Raw genomic sequence first — 15328 nt, forward strand, 5'->3', positions numbered from 1 at the left:
GGAATTTCTTTTATCTGGTATTAGTTGCTTTGTGTCTTTTTAAAGTTTAGTCTGTGTCATTTTTGATATTCTCTATTTGGTGAGACAGATCATCATACTTCAATGTAACTATTTAAGCATTGTCTCCTCTGGTCCTTTGAATGTGTTTAAACAGCCAATTTAAAGCCTTTGTTACTTAGTTTAAAATTGGAAACCTCACAGGAACATTTTCCACTGGTGTAGTTTTCCTGTATATGAGACGTAATTTTGTGTTAACTTGCATATCTCTATTTTTTATTCCTTAGGATTGGGCACTATGTGTAATATATAACAGCAACTCTGGGTTAAGGCTTTCATCCTTTGGGAGTTGTTGCTGTAGGGGCACTTGCCTCTTATTTATCTGGCTGCTGACTGTCCTGGACCAATTCTGGAGCTTCTGTATTCCTTGCAGTGTGGTGATACTAAGTGTTCTGTTCCCTTTCTAGAAATTCTTATTTGCTTGGTAGGCCTCTTTCCTGGGGCTCAGGCTTAGGTCTGAACAGCTGCTGGTCTTGGATCGGCGGTCACGCAACAGGTTTTTCTAAGCCCTGAGTCGTTACATCTTCCAGCCTTCATCAGGAAATGCTCCATGCTCAGCCACACCTTTAACTGCAGGACGTGGGCCAGCATGGCTGCTCTTCTGCTTGTGTGGTCTTGGGGCAGCAGAGGAGAGTGCCCGGCCTCTTTTCCAGAGCACATACCTCCACTTGCACATGTGCAGTTATGCAGGCTACCAAGGATGGCCCCAGGGTTTCGTCTGACCCTGGGCTGGCTGCTTTGGCTAGGCTCTTGCTTGCCCACTGACATCACAGTGTTGAGTAGCTTCCTTATCACCATCACCACAAGTTATCCAGGGGCAGCTGTTTTCCAGCATACCTGACACTGGGACTTGTCCAGTGAGCTTGGGGACCAACCTGAGCTCAGACAGCACATTGGGTCTGGGGGGAGCCCAGCCTCTCTCACTGTGGTAAGTTGTCAGTTTGTCCTGGCTTTGCTCCATGGGAAAAGCATGGGGGTGGGTGACCCCACGATAAAACAGGTTTCTTGAGTACATGCTTTTCAACTTGCCACCTTCCCCTTTTGATTTCTAGATTCCAAATGTGGAGAGTTGGTAGATTTGAGAGCATTGAGGTTCCCCAGGGAGATATTTGACATACTGAGATCCTCTGCCCTTGTTAGGAATTTCAACCTCGATTCCACCCTCCAGGCTAGCAGAGTCCCTCAGAGAGCCAGAAGGAGTTCTGTGGTGAAGAAAACAGCACACTGTAGGCTCCTCCAGGGCTCCCAAGGCCAGCTCATGCCAGAGACCTAGAGTGTTTGCATTGCATGTCTCCGTGAAGGATATTCCATGGTGGAGCTGAGCCTTAGGAAGACAGTATGCTGGAATCCCGGATCTGCTGCTCACGACTATCAAATGGCATGCCTAGAAGCTTCAGCTGCCTTTCGTGCCCAGCGAGGTGAAAAATGGTGTCTTCTCCTGCTCACAGGATGGGGCAGGCGTGAGAAGCTGCACCGGCTGTTCTACAGTTCTCATGCATGGCTGCCAGCGGGCTTCTTGTGTGTTAGCATCATGCATCAGACTGGGATGAGGGTGATCCCGGAAGCAAGAGCACACTCTGGCATCTAAAGACTCTTCAAACAAGAGCTGTGGCTCCAGGAGCAGGGATGCTCGGAGCTAGCTGAGCAAGTGGCCCTGCCAGTTTTTAGGAACAATGATGGCAGAGATCGCCACACTCCTGACAGCCACCAACCATGGGACTCCTGGAATGTGGTGGACACGCTTCTAAATACCACCCAGGCCTATGGTTTTGTGCTCCGGAGCCAACATAGTGGCCCATTGTTCCCTGGCTCACAGATCTGCAGAATCAACAGAACGTGTGAAGAAAGACACTTCAGGGATTGCAGAACACTGTTATATAAACTGGGAGATGTGGAGGAACGCCTTTAGGATGGCTCTGAAAGGATTTTAGCTTGTCTAGAGGAGGAGGAAAGCAGTGTTTCCATACAAGAAGAACTGCCATCACAATCACAGAACACACACAAACACGTGGCTGCTGTTGAGTTTGCCTATGAGAAACAAGGTGCCGCAAACACACCCACACAGCCACCTCAAAGATGTGCCTGAGCATCCTCCTGGCCTTGAGTTTCTGCAAGCTCTTTGGCACTAACTAGCATAGTCTCTAGGCTCACGGAGCCTTTCTAGCTCTTGCCTTTAGCTTTTTCTGTTCTACCATGCTGTCTTACTTCAAATGAACAATGCCACAAACTCCCCACGTAAGGAAAAAAACAAGCTCGGTAGACTGTTAATAATGGCTGAAAGCAACACATTCAAATTCCCCTCCTGGTAGGTAGAATATATAGGACCACAGGATGACAGCACAATTAAAATGCAGGGTAGCCCCAAGCACTCTATCTATAACATATACCATCTAAGCAACGTAATTGGAAACAGTGCGGAGTCCAGAAGACCCTCAACTCCAGCCCCTCACAGCACCTGTGCAGCGGAACAGCCCTCCTCCTCCTCCCCTTCTGCCTGTGGAAAGCACAGACTCTGAAGAAAGCATCATGACACTGCAGGTTAGAGGCTGCCATCCTGCAGCAGCACCAAGACAGGTCCATGGTGGCCAAACACACCCCATTTAGAAAGGCTGATTCAGCAGACAGCCTAGAGTCCTCACCACCACTGTGTCTGCCTGCCTGGAAGTGGCACAGAGCTCGTGGATGGCAGAAGGCCTGTGCCTGAGCCCTGCCTCTTTCTGTCTCAGCATACACACTAACCCCTGGTCCTTCCCAGAAAGTTTCCTGGTAGTGATTACCTGACATCCAGTGCAGATCTACAGGCATGCATCTAGATATAAACAGAACTATTTAAGCCAACATCTGCTTGCCTGGTGCCCTGTGGTGTGCACAAAGGTTTGGGAAACAGCCTTCTGTGGTTTGTTCACCCTGCAGTGAACAGTTGGAAACCCCACCAAGCAGCAGCTACAGGCCTGGGCCCGGTGAACTCATGAATGTTGGGAGATTCCTCCCTTGGGGACTCCAACGAGCTACTTCTGCAGCCGGCTGGTCTACATTGCCTCCAGCAGTCTCCGACTCTGGTGGCATGTGGTATAATTTCTGTGCCTCCCAACTCACAGGCAGGAACCCCAGAGCATGAAACATTGACTCAGTGAGATGTATGCATGGCTGAATTCCTTCTCCTATCTGTCATGGGGTGGCCTGTGTCCGCAGTGTTCATGACTTGGTGTGTTTGATCGCTGCATACACGCTCTTGCCATCGTCTTGCTAGCAACGGGGAAGGCTTGGGGCTGGGCACACGGCCAGCTTACTCAAACTTTCCATGAGCAAAGCTTTTTGTTCTCTTCCAGAGCAGCTTAAGCTCAGGAAAGAAGGGAAGGGTGAAGAAACTCAGCCAGCCGACAGACACGGCTAGGCTGTCTGGTCTACCTGCTTGTTGTTTTAATGACATCTAGCCTTCTGGACACCCGGCAGCCACTGATGGAGCTGAAAGGCTTGATTGTGGCAGAGGCCACAGGGTGGTAACCATAAGTGTGTGTGGGGGGAGCGGGCGGGCACAGCAACAGACTGAGGGGCTAACGCCTCTAGGCTGCTGCAGCCACAAACACAGAGCTGGAAGCAGGCTGGCTGCGTGGCACCAAAGCAGTTCCATGGCAGGGTCCCATCTGCACAGATGTGAGAACAAACCCTATAGGCCTCATGGTATTTTAGGAGTTTCCAGATGTGCTTGAAGTGGGAGTTTTGTGTGCAAGGGAGATGCTCACACGTGCGACTGAGGGGGTCGTCACAACAGGAACACTGTCTCACAGTTCAGGCCAGTGGCAGGCAATTTAAGCAAACATAAAAGCAGTTCATGTGAAGCTTTGGTGGGACCTTTGAAAGGTCTGTATTTAAAACAACGTGAGAGCCACTGTGCCAACACCTTCAAAATCTAAACCATGAAAAGTTTAAATTAAAAGTCCAAGTCTTATGCAGATGTTTGGAACAAGAAATTACACTGAAGGTTTATGAATGCGTCAAACACATTTCCAGCAAAACTTCAGTGTAGGAATACAAAAAAAAAAAAAAAAAGACTCCTGGAAAAGGTGGGTTTGTTTCTATCCATACTTTAAATTAGTCTTTGAGATAAGGAGACATTTGGGAGGTGTGCCACCCTGCAAATTCTAATGTGTGGCTCTGTAGACCCATGTGGGGCACACCGTGTACTGTTCACACAGGCACTAACTTCCTGACGTCTCCGTGATGCCAATACTGAGAATTCGTGTGTTTGGAGTGTTAAAGGTTCTCAAAGACTGGAGATGGAACTTTAATACTGCCTTTTCTCTCTCTGTTCTCAGAAAACAAAATCAAAATGCCACAAACCACATGAGAACCAGTATGTAAATAAGACCCACTCTCCCTGCCTTCCTCCTCTCAGGGAGGGCAGCAGCCAGAGCTGGGCACTGTGTGAACCCCTGAAGCCCACAGACAGTTAAAGGGGATCCCTAAGTGCTGAAGGGCTGGGTGGAAATCAGTCAACACTCCTCGACTGTTTGCCCTGTACTTTGCAGCGTGGGGACCTCCAGGTCACCAGTCTGTCCCTGTGTTCCTTCTGTTAGTGATTGTACTCGGAGACCAAATGTGTTAAGTGCTCCCTGCTAGCTGCAGCGGGAGATTCCAGAAGAAAGCAGGAGCCTAAAGTCCTTTCTACCCTGACCTCTCACGCGTCCCAGGGGTCCAGCCGAATGACTGGGAGATGATTACCCCCAAGCTTTCCTACTTGCAAATAAAGAGTATCTTCCCAGTGTGCCTCTCCCCATTGGGTAAATTGATGACTGATTGCTTTTAAATAAGGGGATTGGGGAGAAATGGAGTCTGACTTTCTAAATTAGATTTTTGTGGTGATTTCTGTTCTCTCTCTGTTCCTTCCCCAGGGAATTTAAACTAAGACCCACTGAAAAAGACACAGTATCCAGGACAGGTACCCATGCCCAATTCTCGGCTCCTCTTCCTAACCTTCATTTCCTTTAGGGGTTTTCTGTTTTCTAAATCAGCACCCCTTCTGTGCACCCCAACATGAGAGACTCTGAGATGGTCTTTCAGGGACACAGTAAAGCTCATCAAAATACATCCTGGGCCACACGTGGGTAGCCCTGGTCCCGAGTTCTGCTGTGTCGCTTCCTGGACACAGTGCCCCCCCTCCCTGAAGCCTTACCTGCTCTCATTCCATGCCCACAACAAAGCCCTGTCTGACGTCGGCCACAGTGGCCTCTGGGTCAGAGGGAAACCTGGTGAAGACTGACTTCCTGTTTCTGGGCCAGAGGGCACTGCACAGATGTGGGAGTCCTGGGCTGGCCGGTCACACTGCCTCTGACCAAATGACAATGATCTCACAGGCCCACACCAGCACTCCCTGGGGCAAAGTAGAAGGCGGGACCCTAGACACAGACGCCAGTGCCCATCCTGGCCACAGTGTCCACCTGGGCAGGTACCAGGAACACAGGCTGGATCTTCATGCTAAGGAAGTGGCACTGGGCATCATCACTGTGATCCTAGCCCTGCAGTTATGTGTAAATAGAGCTGTCAATAAGGGCGGCAACAGTCCCTCAACATGGATCCAAAGAGAAGATCCAGGGAGGCTGGAACCTCCCATAAGGCTATGAGGGCGTATTCAGGGGCAGATGAACATGGCTACCCAATGTGTAGCAGGACACTGGGTTCAAGGTTCAAAAACTGAATATATTTTTGAGCAAAAATTTTGCATGAGTCATTCCCCCCAGAGCTTTAAGTTATGAATTTGGAGAGAAATGTTCAGCCCTCCTGAAACGTAAGATCCTTGTCAACTAAGTGCCTGGGAGCCAACACTGGGCCTGTCCACAGGGAGCTTGGAATATCCTCTGATCGCTAATCCAGCTCACTCTACACCTGAGGCATCAAGGAGAAGGTGCAGAACCCAGGACATAGCACCCTCTCCAACGTTCTTCTCAAAGGTCCCCTTGAAACAAAAGGATCATCAGGATCGCAGGCAGAGGCATGGGCAACAGTGGCTGAGAGGCTGCAAGACTTCAGCCTCGGAGATGGGGAGCTGAGCAAGCCCTGGCATGGTCCTGACCTCACCTGAGTCCAGGTGCAGCAAGGAGCTGGGCCTGCTTCAAGTGTGCTGCTCTGCACCTGGCCCGGGAAACAGCCCATATCTGGGGAGACCAACTGGCCTTAAAGGGAGCCCCAACTCCCATATACAATCCAAGCAAGCTGGAAAACACCACCGAACCCACTCCCAGTGGGCAGTGTGGCAGTCACGTGACCGGCCACTGTGGCAGTCATGTGGTCAGGAAGACTCTCACCACTTGGCAGGAACACACACATGCAGAACAGCAAAGACACACTTTGTTGTGTTAGTGTTTGGAGGTTCTGTGCCCATCACAGGCAGCCTGGGCACAGCTGGACACACTACATTCAGGTATGTCCCTCTACCCAGAGTGAGCTGTACTGTCCCAGAAGGAGAGGCCACATCCTGACAGAGCCACAGTGGAGAGAGTCACCTTAGCATTGCTGCCAACCTCTGGGTGCGTGACCCTGCTGTCACATTTGAACATTTTTACATGGCTGCCTACAGTACCGCTGCTTTGAACCGGGCTTGAACCAGGCATTGACTTAGACTCTCTCCTCTAAGAAGCTTCTAGGTGATTGGACCACAAAGGCCACACTCTGTGACAGGCCTTTTTTGTTGTGACTTTCTGAGGTTGACTCAGACAGGTATTTATTTCACTTTTGACACCAAATCTGAGGGTCTCAAGTTTGAACCAATGTTGCTCAAGCAGGGGTCACCAAGATTACCAGAGCGAACCGCAGACCCACAGCCTGCTGGCTGGAGAGCGGTCTACACGGCACAGCAGGGGGACTGTCTTCCACCCATATCATCCCTTCCTTCCCCAACTCAATGGCTGTGTGCACATGTGCTCGGTGGTGGCGGCGGGCACTTACCATCGTCCAGGTATAACTGGTCCAATTCCTCAGGTTCTTGCTTGACCACTACAGGAATAGGGGCCAAATTATGACCACTGTCCTCACGCACCTCTGGCACTGCGGCTGGGGACGCGTTTCTTTGAACCTTCTGCAGTTGTTGCTGCTGGTGGCCCACATCAGGAGGGAGGGCTGAGGGCTGTAAGCAGGTTGGCTCGTGGGCAGCAGACGGAAGTGGAGAAGAGGGGCTGTTGGGACAGAGCACTTGTTGGCAACCAAGGGAACAGCTACTGTTCAGATGTGGACTCACCTGCGGCTGCAGCCGGGCGGGTGGGGGCTGCTCAGGCGAGTTGGGCTGCATGGCCATGGGTCTCGGCACTTCCTGCATGGTGGGGCCCTCCGAAGCTGGTGGCTGAAGTCCAAGGTGACCACTGTGGCCTGGGCTGGTGAGGCCCTTGGTGTAGGCAGTAGAGGAGAGGTCATGGAGCTTTGGGCTTGCACCGGGAGGTGTGGCCATCAGTGTGCTCCTCTGTGAGCAGGGGGCAAAGCCAGCCATGAGGCAGGAGCCGGGGTTGGGAGGCATGGTGAGCTGTTGGCTGTAGTAGGGCCTCGGCAGAGGACTAAGTTCCTGGCTCATTGGTCCACAGGTCAGAGCTGGCTCAAAGTCATCCGTGGGTTCTGTCTTTATAATTGGAACTGTGAGGAGGAAAGAACAAGTTAAATAAACATAAGTTGCAGATGGGTAGGCTAGGCTGTGGCTAGGATACCCCGTGCAAAACAAACAGCGTCCTGACTGAGCCCCTCTGTCTCTGCTGGTTCTCCCACCCAATTAAAAGCAGGGTGAGTCACTGGCTGAGAAAGTCACAGCTGGTTCTAACACGAAGAGGACTATTTTCCTTGGAATATCCCCCAGCACTAGCGTGCTATAAAAACCTATTTGCAAATGGCAGTAGGAGCTTTGGACCCCAGGGCCTGTGGATTTGTAGCGCTCAAAGTGAAAACTTCAGCTTGGAGGTATTGCTGCAATTCGGCTACCGACGGCTCTGGTAAGTTCTGCTAATGTGGAAACTGAACACGCATTGAGTTGGCTCCAGTGAGAATCCAGAGGTGGATGAACATCTGAGATAGTTGAGAAGCCGGTAGACACGGAAAGAGAAGGACGCTTTCCTATGAGCAAGTGCACCATGTCTCCATGCATTCCTCCTGTTTCCCACACCCAAGTGAGGACTCTGTAGCCAGGCAGCGCCAGGAGACCAGGCAGCCCCAGGAGACCAGGCAGCCCCAGGAGACCAGGCAGCCCCAGGAGACCAGGCAGCCCCAGGAGACCCCACAGTCCCAAGCAGGGCCTCCCAGTTCTTCCTCTCTACTTTGAGCAAGAAGGCCCCCAGTTCAGGGAAGCTCCACAGAGATAAAGTACCCTCTGTGACCTGGAACTAGCTCCAGGCTGTGGCCAGAGCAGACTCCAGGCTTCTGCTCTGAGTTGGTTTCTACAGGAGAATGAGGAAGAGACAGTCAGACAGGCAAAGAGGTGGCAAGTAGACCCTGGGCCCTTCTTTCCTCGTTTGCTTCCTGGCTACCATTCTCTTGTTAGTCTACCTCTTCCCTCAAAGACCAAGCTGGGTGGCTGAGATACTTTTCTGGTGACCCCCAGCAGCCCTGTGTGCAGAAGCCATGTGCATGATGAACAGTTACAGAAGTCTCTAGTATGTCCCACCTCTTCACACGCTATGCATGGTTGGGTTTGGCAGCAGGTCAGACACGTGAGGTACTGCCGATCACTGCGGCCTCTTCAAGAGACGCACACACTCCACATACAAACACACATGCCACCGAGGGAGGCCCGGCTTCTCCATGAATAAATAAAAGCATATCTGCATTTTGAGGGAAAATCTTTAGCCATGGTCTGAGCCAGCAGGAATGTACATCTGTTCTTCATTAGAGCCAGGCCCCTGCGCCACCAGCTGCTGTGAGCCACGAATGTGGAGCTCTTCTGAAGCCTGGCTCCATTGGGAGCTTCCTGGGAAGGGCACAGCCCCTCCTTCACAGCACAGCCCCACCTGGAGGCTCTGCCCTAGATTTGGGCTTGCTAGTTGAGGTGGCCTCTCCTCACCTCTCAGTGGTAGGTAGGTCTGCACGGCACTCAAGGCCCAGTGGCTCAGCCTCTAGGTCTACAGAAGGCAGCAGAGCCGTTGGCTGCTGCAGCCTCCTCATCCCATTTTCATTCTGTCTAGGCTTTAAGACAGCTCCCGGCTTAAGTGGGTGAGGCAGGCTTTGGAGCAGTTGAGTCTCAGGGGAAGCTGACATTTAGACATTCCATCCGGGAGGACAACAGTGGTTCATGCTGCTTATATTCTCAGCTTGGGACTCTTGCATTCAGCCCAGAAGTCACAGTTGCCTGAAGCAATCCTGGGTCCTCTAGGTCAGTGCATGCAAGTCCCGGTGTCCCCTAGGTGTGACCCCCAGGATGATCCCACGATGACTCATTCATAGAGTGTGACCTGAGCAGGTGAGCCAATAGCTAATGGAGAGCTGATCTTCATGTGATATCCCGACAGCCTTCCACAAGACTGTGGGTCCCCTGCTTATGACACCTTGTCATGTGCTCATCGTGACTCTGGAAACCAGGTTGCTTGTGCTGGATTCATGCCAGAGACGCTGCACACATAATGAAGCCAGGGTGACTAGCTGGGAGTCAGAGGTCAGTTGGTCACATGAGAGAATGGGAGGGGGTCCACATGCTGTCAGCATTTCCTATGAGTCAGACACGGCAGAGGTGCGACATGGTGGCCTGGCAGTGGGCTTTATGGGCTGCCTCCCCACATGATCTATAAAGGTCCACCTGCTGGGAATCCAGGGTGACCTCCAAGCCACCCCTGGGTAGCAAGGAGGGAAGCACCTTGGATAAGGGAGGGGACCTAGTCACATAAGAAGACCAGGCACATGTTGAGATGGAGGTACCTCAGGCTTCCAATTGCTCGGAGGTAGGAACTTGCTGAATTGATCAGTATGGGACCTGGAAGAGCTCCTCCCCAAGTCCTCCCCATCCATACTTCAGGAGTTAATCCTTAGCTCCTACAGTGGTCTTTATTTGTCTCTGGAGCTGTGGTGGCAAAGGGACTCACAAGAAGTAGGGCTCCAAGGCAAGTACTCCTCACGCACAGCACTTCCTGGAAAAGTCTCCGAGTGAAGGCCTAATTCAGCTCGCCAGCCACCCATCTGTCCTCTTGCCGAGGCCATGGGAATCATAGGTATGATCTGTCAGGTTATCGGGCCCCTTTCTCAGCAGGTTCCCCAACTGCTTTATAGGATGGGAGGCTCTGCTCAGAACAAGAAAGACGGCGGACATCCTGGCATTTAACAAAAAAAGGAAGGAAGGGAAACCCATCCCTCTGACATTAGAAAGTTGAATACATGAAATCAGCGGCGGGCCCCCGCCCTTCCTAAGGACTGCATCTCCCAGGAGCTGCCGAGGAGCAGGAAGCCCTTGGCCATCTGGGTTCTCCAAGCTTGCAGTGAAATGTGTTATTCAGGTACTAACTCAGCTCCAGGCATGAGCCCGTCTAGACAGCTCTGTGGGGGTAAGACATGCTTCAGGAACGACCCCCACTCAGTATCAGTCCAGCTGGCTTGACCAAGTTGTAAATCCAGAATTGGCAAGGAACAGGTAGAAGGTAGGCTCTGAGAGGCACCTAGGGGCAGAACCGTATCCAGCCAGGCTCCATGAGCACAGGGCTGGCCTGAAACAGGCACCAATGCTGCTGAGCACACAACTAGACCAGAAAGAAGGATCCTGGGTATGAGCGGCTCCATTCTTAGATTCTTAGCCAGTCCGTATCCGTTTATGAAGGTTCAGTTCTAAATGAGACTGGTCGTTTTCAGAGCTCATGATTTTTAAAAAAGTACATGACTGGAAAGTTGAATTATTTCCAGACTAAGCTGCTCTGCTCGTGGCATCAGGTCCCTAGCCAGGTCCCAAGGCCAATGCAACTCTCCCATAAAGCAGCCTATAAGATATGTAAAACCCAGCCCCAACTGCCCAGCATGACATGAAAGGCATAGTCCCAAACACAGCTACCCAGTAAATGCCAGAGAATGTAATTTACCTGCCACACAAGGGGCAGGGACAGTGAGCGTGGGCTGGTCCTGGGCCAGCAATCCAGAGGCCAGTCAAAGAGTGGGTGTGGTAGTTTCTTTGGGGAGCCCTGTAAACTCTGTTGTTAGGGCCTGTTTAAAATGCCTCAGCCCTGAACTGGCCCGACATCTTGCCGACCACCTCAGAGTCTTCCTGGATTTCGAATGGTCGCCTGGGCAAGATGAATGCAGGAGACTCTGTGTGGCCACAAGGAACATGAATCTGGATAGTCTCAGGTGGACTCCCAAGTTTCTATCTCTGGAGGGGCCCAGTGGACCAGGATTGGGATCTGGGTTGGAGCTTCTGCAGTCCCTTTTGTGGACCAGCTGCTACCCCCTTTTCCACTCTGTCTCTTTCTTTCTAAGCATCTGGGACTGGGACATCACCTCCATTCAAGAATTACCACACTACCACCATAGGGGATGTAGCCTGATTGTTTGATTGGACAGATGGAGACAGACTTGAGAATTACCACTGCAATAACACTATCTTATATCCAGGTCCGCTACCCTCAGAGGCTGACCCCAGCACGATGTTTGGGGGCAATGTCACACAGGTCCACACAAAGGGAAAGAAGGCCTGGTGTTTTCTCCTGCTACCTGCTGATTCCGAGGAGGCAAACCTCTGGCTCCAGTGCTAAGGATACTGTCACAGTCCACACTTGACATGATGTCCATCTCTGATGGAAGCTGCTGGGTCACATACCACTCAAAGATGGAGGCCACCGAGGATTGAATGGCCACTCAGAACAGCTGAGTACTGCTTGGAGACAGAGTGGCCTGTCCCTCTGGCAGAGAAGTGATCCAAGAGTGATATTCTGCCAGACCTTCTCTGAGGTTCCCCATAGCTGCCTCCTCAACTGGAATTATACACCAGCCCTCACAGCATCCATAGAAACCCTATAAATCTCAAGACTGCCTGTGTCGTCTGCATTTCTCATGTGGAGTTGAGAGCCTTGTAGGACGGGGCCTCTTGCTTCCTATTAGTCAGGAAATAGAAAGGACGTGTGCTGCACAGAAGCCCCAGGCTCTGGTCTGTCTCCTGTGCCAGAGGGAAGCAGGAGTATGACGCAATGTCTCCACTCTCGGCTGGGTGGGGGGCAGGTAAGGGGATCCGGCGCGGTGTAGCCCGCTGCACTGCTATGGAATGGCACACTGAAAACATCACATTACCAAAGCTGTGAATTTATAATACACAGTTTATTACGGAGAGCAAACACATGAAGGATTAATGACAATCTTTTGGGCCAGCTGTCAGGTACAAAGAATGCCCTCATGAAGAAGGTGGGCTGCTGGCTCCTGCTGTGACTGGTCCCTCACACCCAGCACAAGACAAAGCTGTGTCTGTGTGGCCATGAGAGGTGTGTCATCATGCATACCTGACACTGTGTGCACTTGACAGCCATTCACTCTATCCAGCAACCTTGCACAGCACAGCCCCTTGCTGGGCACAGAAGGACTCTCACATACAGGTGCTGGTGTGGGGAGCTCAGTCCTCACAGACACCAGTCGCTGTCAGGTTTGGCCTAGAGTCACCTCAGAGTTTGTGTCTCAGGCTGGGATTCACTGGCCTCCAGGATTCCTCCAGCCACATATAGGTGATACCACCAGGGACAGAGAGATGCTCGGTGGTGTGGATGGGGAAGGCTCATTCCTGACCCCATCTCCTGCAGCACCTGCAATGATGCTCTGTGGACCAAAGAGCACTGAACAGCATCCCTAGCCTCCAGACTTGACACTTCAGCCTAGCAAATGGTTTCCTGTCCCTCTATGGCAACAGCAGGTAGAGGATGCCTCCCAATGAGGCCAGCAGGCTTCAGCTGGGTGCCACTGGGCAGGTCACGTTCTACCAACACTCCACTCCTTGCTAGGCCTTGCAGAATTTCACCTCTTGACATGTCCTTCCAGGTCAGGCTGGGAGGCTCTTTCTGGGAAGCTAAGCTTCTAAAATGTCTTACAAGCACTCTCCAAAGGCTACCTGCTGCATACAACAAGGTCGAGGCACAGAGTCTCTGTGGCTCGGATCTGAGGCACTCTACAGTATGTAGCTAAGGAATGTCTGGGCTGAGCCCCTAACTAGGACAGGGCTGAATGCACACAGAAGGCTCCCAGGAGGTCCATCTCTACTTGCTGGCCACAGGCCCTTCTGAAGCCATCTACAACGTGAGTCTGGAAATAGCCAGTTCTGCCCAGCTGTCCTCGCTCCCTCTGCTGCCCTATGTCCAAGCTTGCTAGTGGACAGCTGATTCCTACCACCCGCATCTTATTCTGGAATTGGAGTGTATATTTCACAAACACACATTGACTAACTTAGGTGAATAGAGAAGAAGCAGCCAAAGGGGGTCCTTAACAGGACTCAGGAGAAGATGGGGGCTCTTGATTCCCAGCTTGGCCTTGAACCTGAAGATTGACCACCCAGGTGAGGGAGATGGGTGAGGCCAGCTCACCTGCAGATTAACATAGTGTATATCTTCCCAAGAGGAGTCTGAGAAGTCTCAGCCACACTGTTTCGTTGGCTTCAATGACCTCCAGCTGGACTGAAGTGTGGCTCAGTGGTTAAGGGTGCTTACCCAGGGTGCAGGACACCCTAGGTTTGACTGCCAGAACAGGGAGCAGGGTAAAGTATGACTTTTCTCCAAAACAGACAAGTGGAACAAGGTGGCTCTTTCCTGGAGTGATGTGGGTATGTCTTTTGTCCCCTCTTGTGATGCCCACAAAATGGGTCTGAGGATACAAAGACTATGCATCTGTGCTTGAGAGAACCTGAATGTATCTACTGTGGACCAGAGCCATGTAGATGGGCCCTGGTCTTTTTTGCCTGGGATCAGTCAGACATCACACAGGCCTTTGTGCAGACAGACAGACAGACAGACAGACAGAATGGTTCCTATTTTAAATGCAGTACTCTGGGGTATCAGCTCCAGCAGCTCTGAGCACCTCACAAACACAACCATCTTATTTGGGAAAAGATGACAGCTTGCTAAGAAAATACAGACACTTAATTGAGCAAGCTTACCAGCCAGGTTTCACTGACATCTGACCCTTGTGCCCCCAATTCCCTTGCTCTGCAGAGGACCCAGCACCTGACACACGAGGTGTGTATGCAGGAAGAGAGATGACACCATTGTGTAGATGGTGCTTTTGTTGGGTCTCTGTTTAAGTATTCTTGCCCAGCTCAGGCCTCCGTGTTCAAAGTGCTTCTGCATACCAAATGGGCAGGTACCACCCACAAATGCAGTCATAGCACATGATACAGGATGGAAACTATCATGACCAATGTGTGATCGATGGGTTAATTCACTGCTTCATCAGCTATGAGACAGTAGGATCTCTCCAAAGATTTTGAGGAAGAGCTGTGGGTACACAGCCTGCTTCACCAGGCATTCTGGACACCTGTTAATCACAGACTGTGGGAGCCCGTTTTCAGGTTACTCGAGGCTTTACCCAGCAGGTCTGCATAGAGGATGATTGGACCACAGGCCTGAGTGCAGGTGTCTGAGATGGTCTGCACTGGGCTGTGCTGAGGGGGAGGTCTTTTGCTCCGCCCCTTGGCATTTCTATAAATGCCTTAGGGCAGAGACAGTCAGGGCCCATTGGAAAAGGTTCCAGGCCCTCTGAGGCTATCCTGTATTTTCTATCTGTTTATCTATGCACTATAAATCCTTCTGTCTAATATTTCCTGCTGCTCACACTCAAGAAAACTCTGGGGAGCTGTGGGGTTGGTGGGTAAACGCCCCACAACAGACCATACCTTACTTCCTAAGCAATGCATCTAGAGAAGTTGGGAGAACTTGGATGCCCCAAAACTCATGTGAAGTATCAATCCCCAAAAGGACTATTAGGAAATGTGGCTTTTAGGCCTCGCTGGAGTTAGCGACTGATTTTTGACCAGTGGGTGGCATCTTGTCACTGTAGTGGAGCAGGCAGTCAGGCACCCTTATGGATTCCCTTTCTTGTCTACAGTGAAACCTGACCATAGGCAGAAACAGGCACTGAGTGACCTGATGCCTTCCCATGGCCTTCCCAGTAAGCATGCGCAGTACAAGCGAGGACTTCTTCCATCCATGTCCCCTTACTGTGCGCCTACATTTTCAAGCAAACTCAAGTGTTTAGTCTTGAATTACTTTACCAGCTCTATTTCCAGTGCTGGACAAAAGAGGTTTTGTTCCAAGTCTAAAACTCCTAGAAAACAAAAGTCAGATTGTCTTCATGGCAGAGT

General features: G+C 51.3%; 1 protein-coding gene across 3 annotated transcripts in view; it reads right to left on the reverse strand.

Moving 5' to 3' along the window:
• Nucleotides 1-15328, reverse strand: part of Nfatc1 (nuclear factor of activated T cells 1) — a 107673-nt gene that overhangs the window by 22413 nt on the left and 69932 nt on the right. For 2 of the 3 annotated variants that reach the window (XM_036205176.1, XM_036205177.1), the window contains exon 9: nt 7000-7674. In XM_036205176.1, the coding sequence (XP_036061069.1) occupies nt 7000-7674 (675 nt within the window). The remainder of the gene's footprint in view (nt 1-6999; nt 7675-15328) is intronic. The other variant, XM_036205178.1, reaches the window with a different exon arrangement.

The sequence above is a fragment of the Onychomys torridus genome, chromosome 13 (assembly GCF_903995425.1).
Source record: "Onychomys torridus chromosome 13, mOncTor1.1, whole genome shotgun sequence".
NCBI lineage: Eukaryota > Metazoa > Chordata > Mammalia > Rodentia > Cricetidae > Onychomys > Onychomys torridus.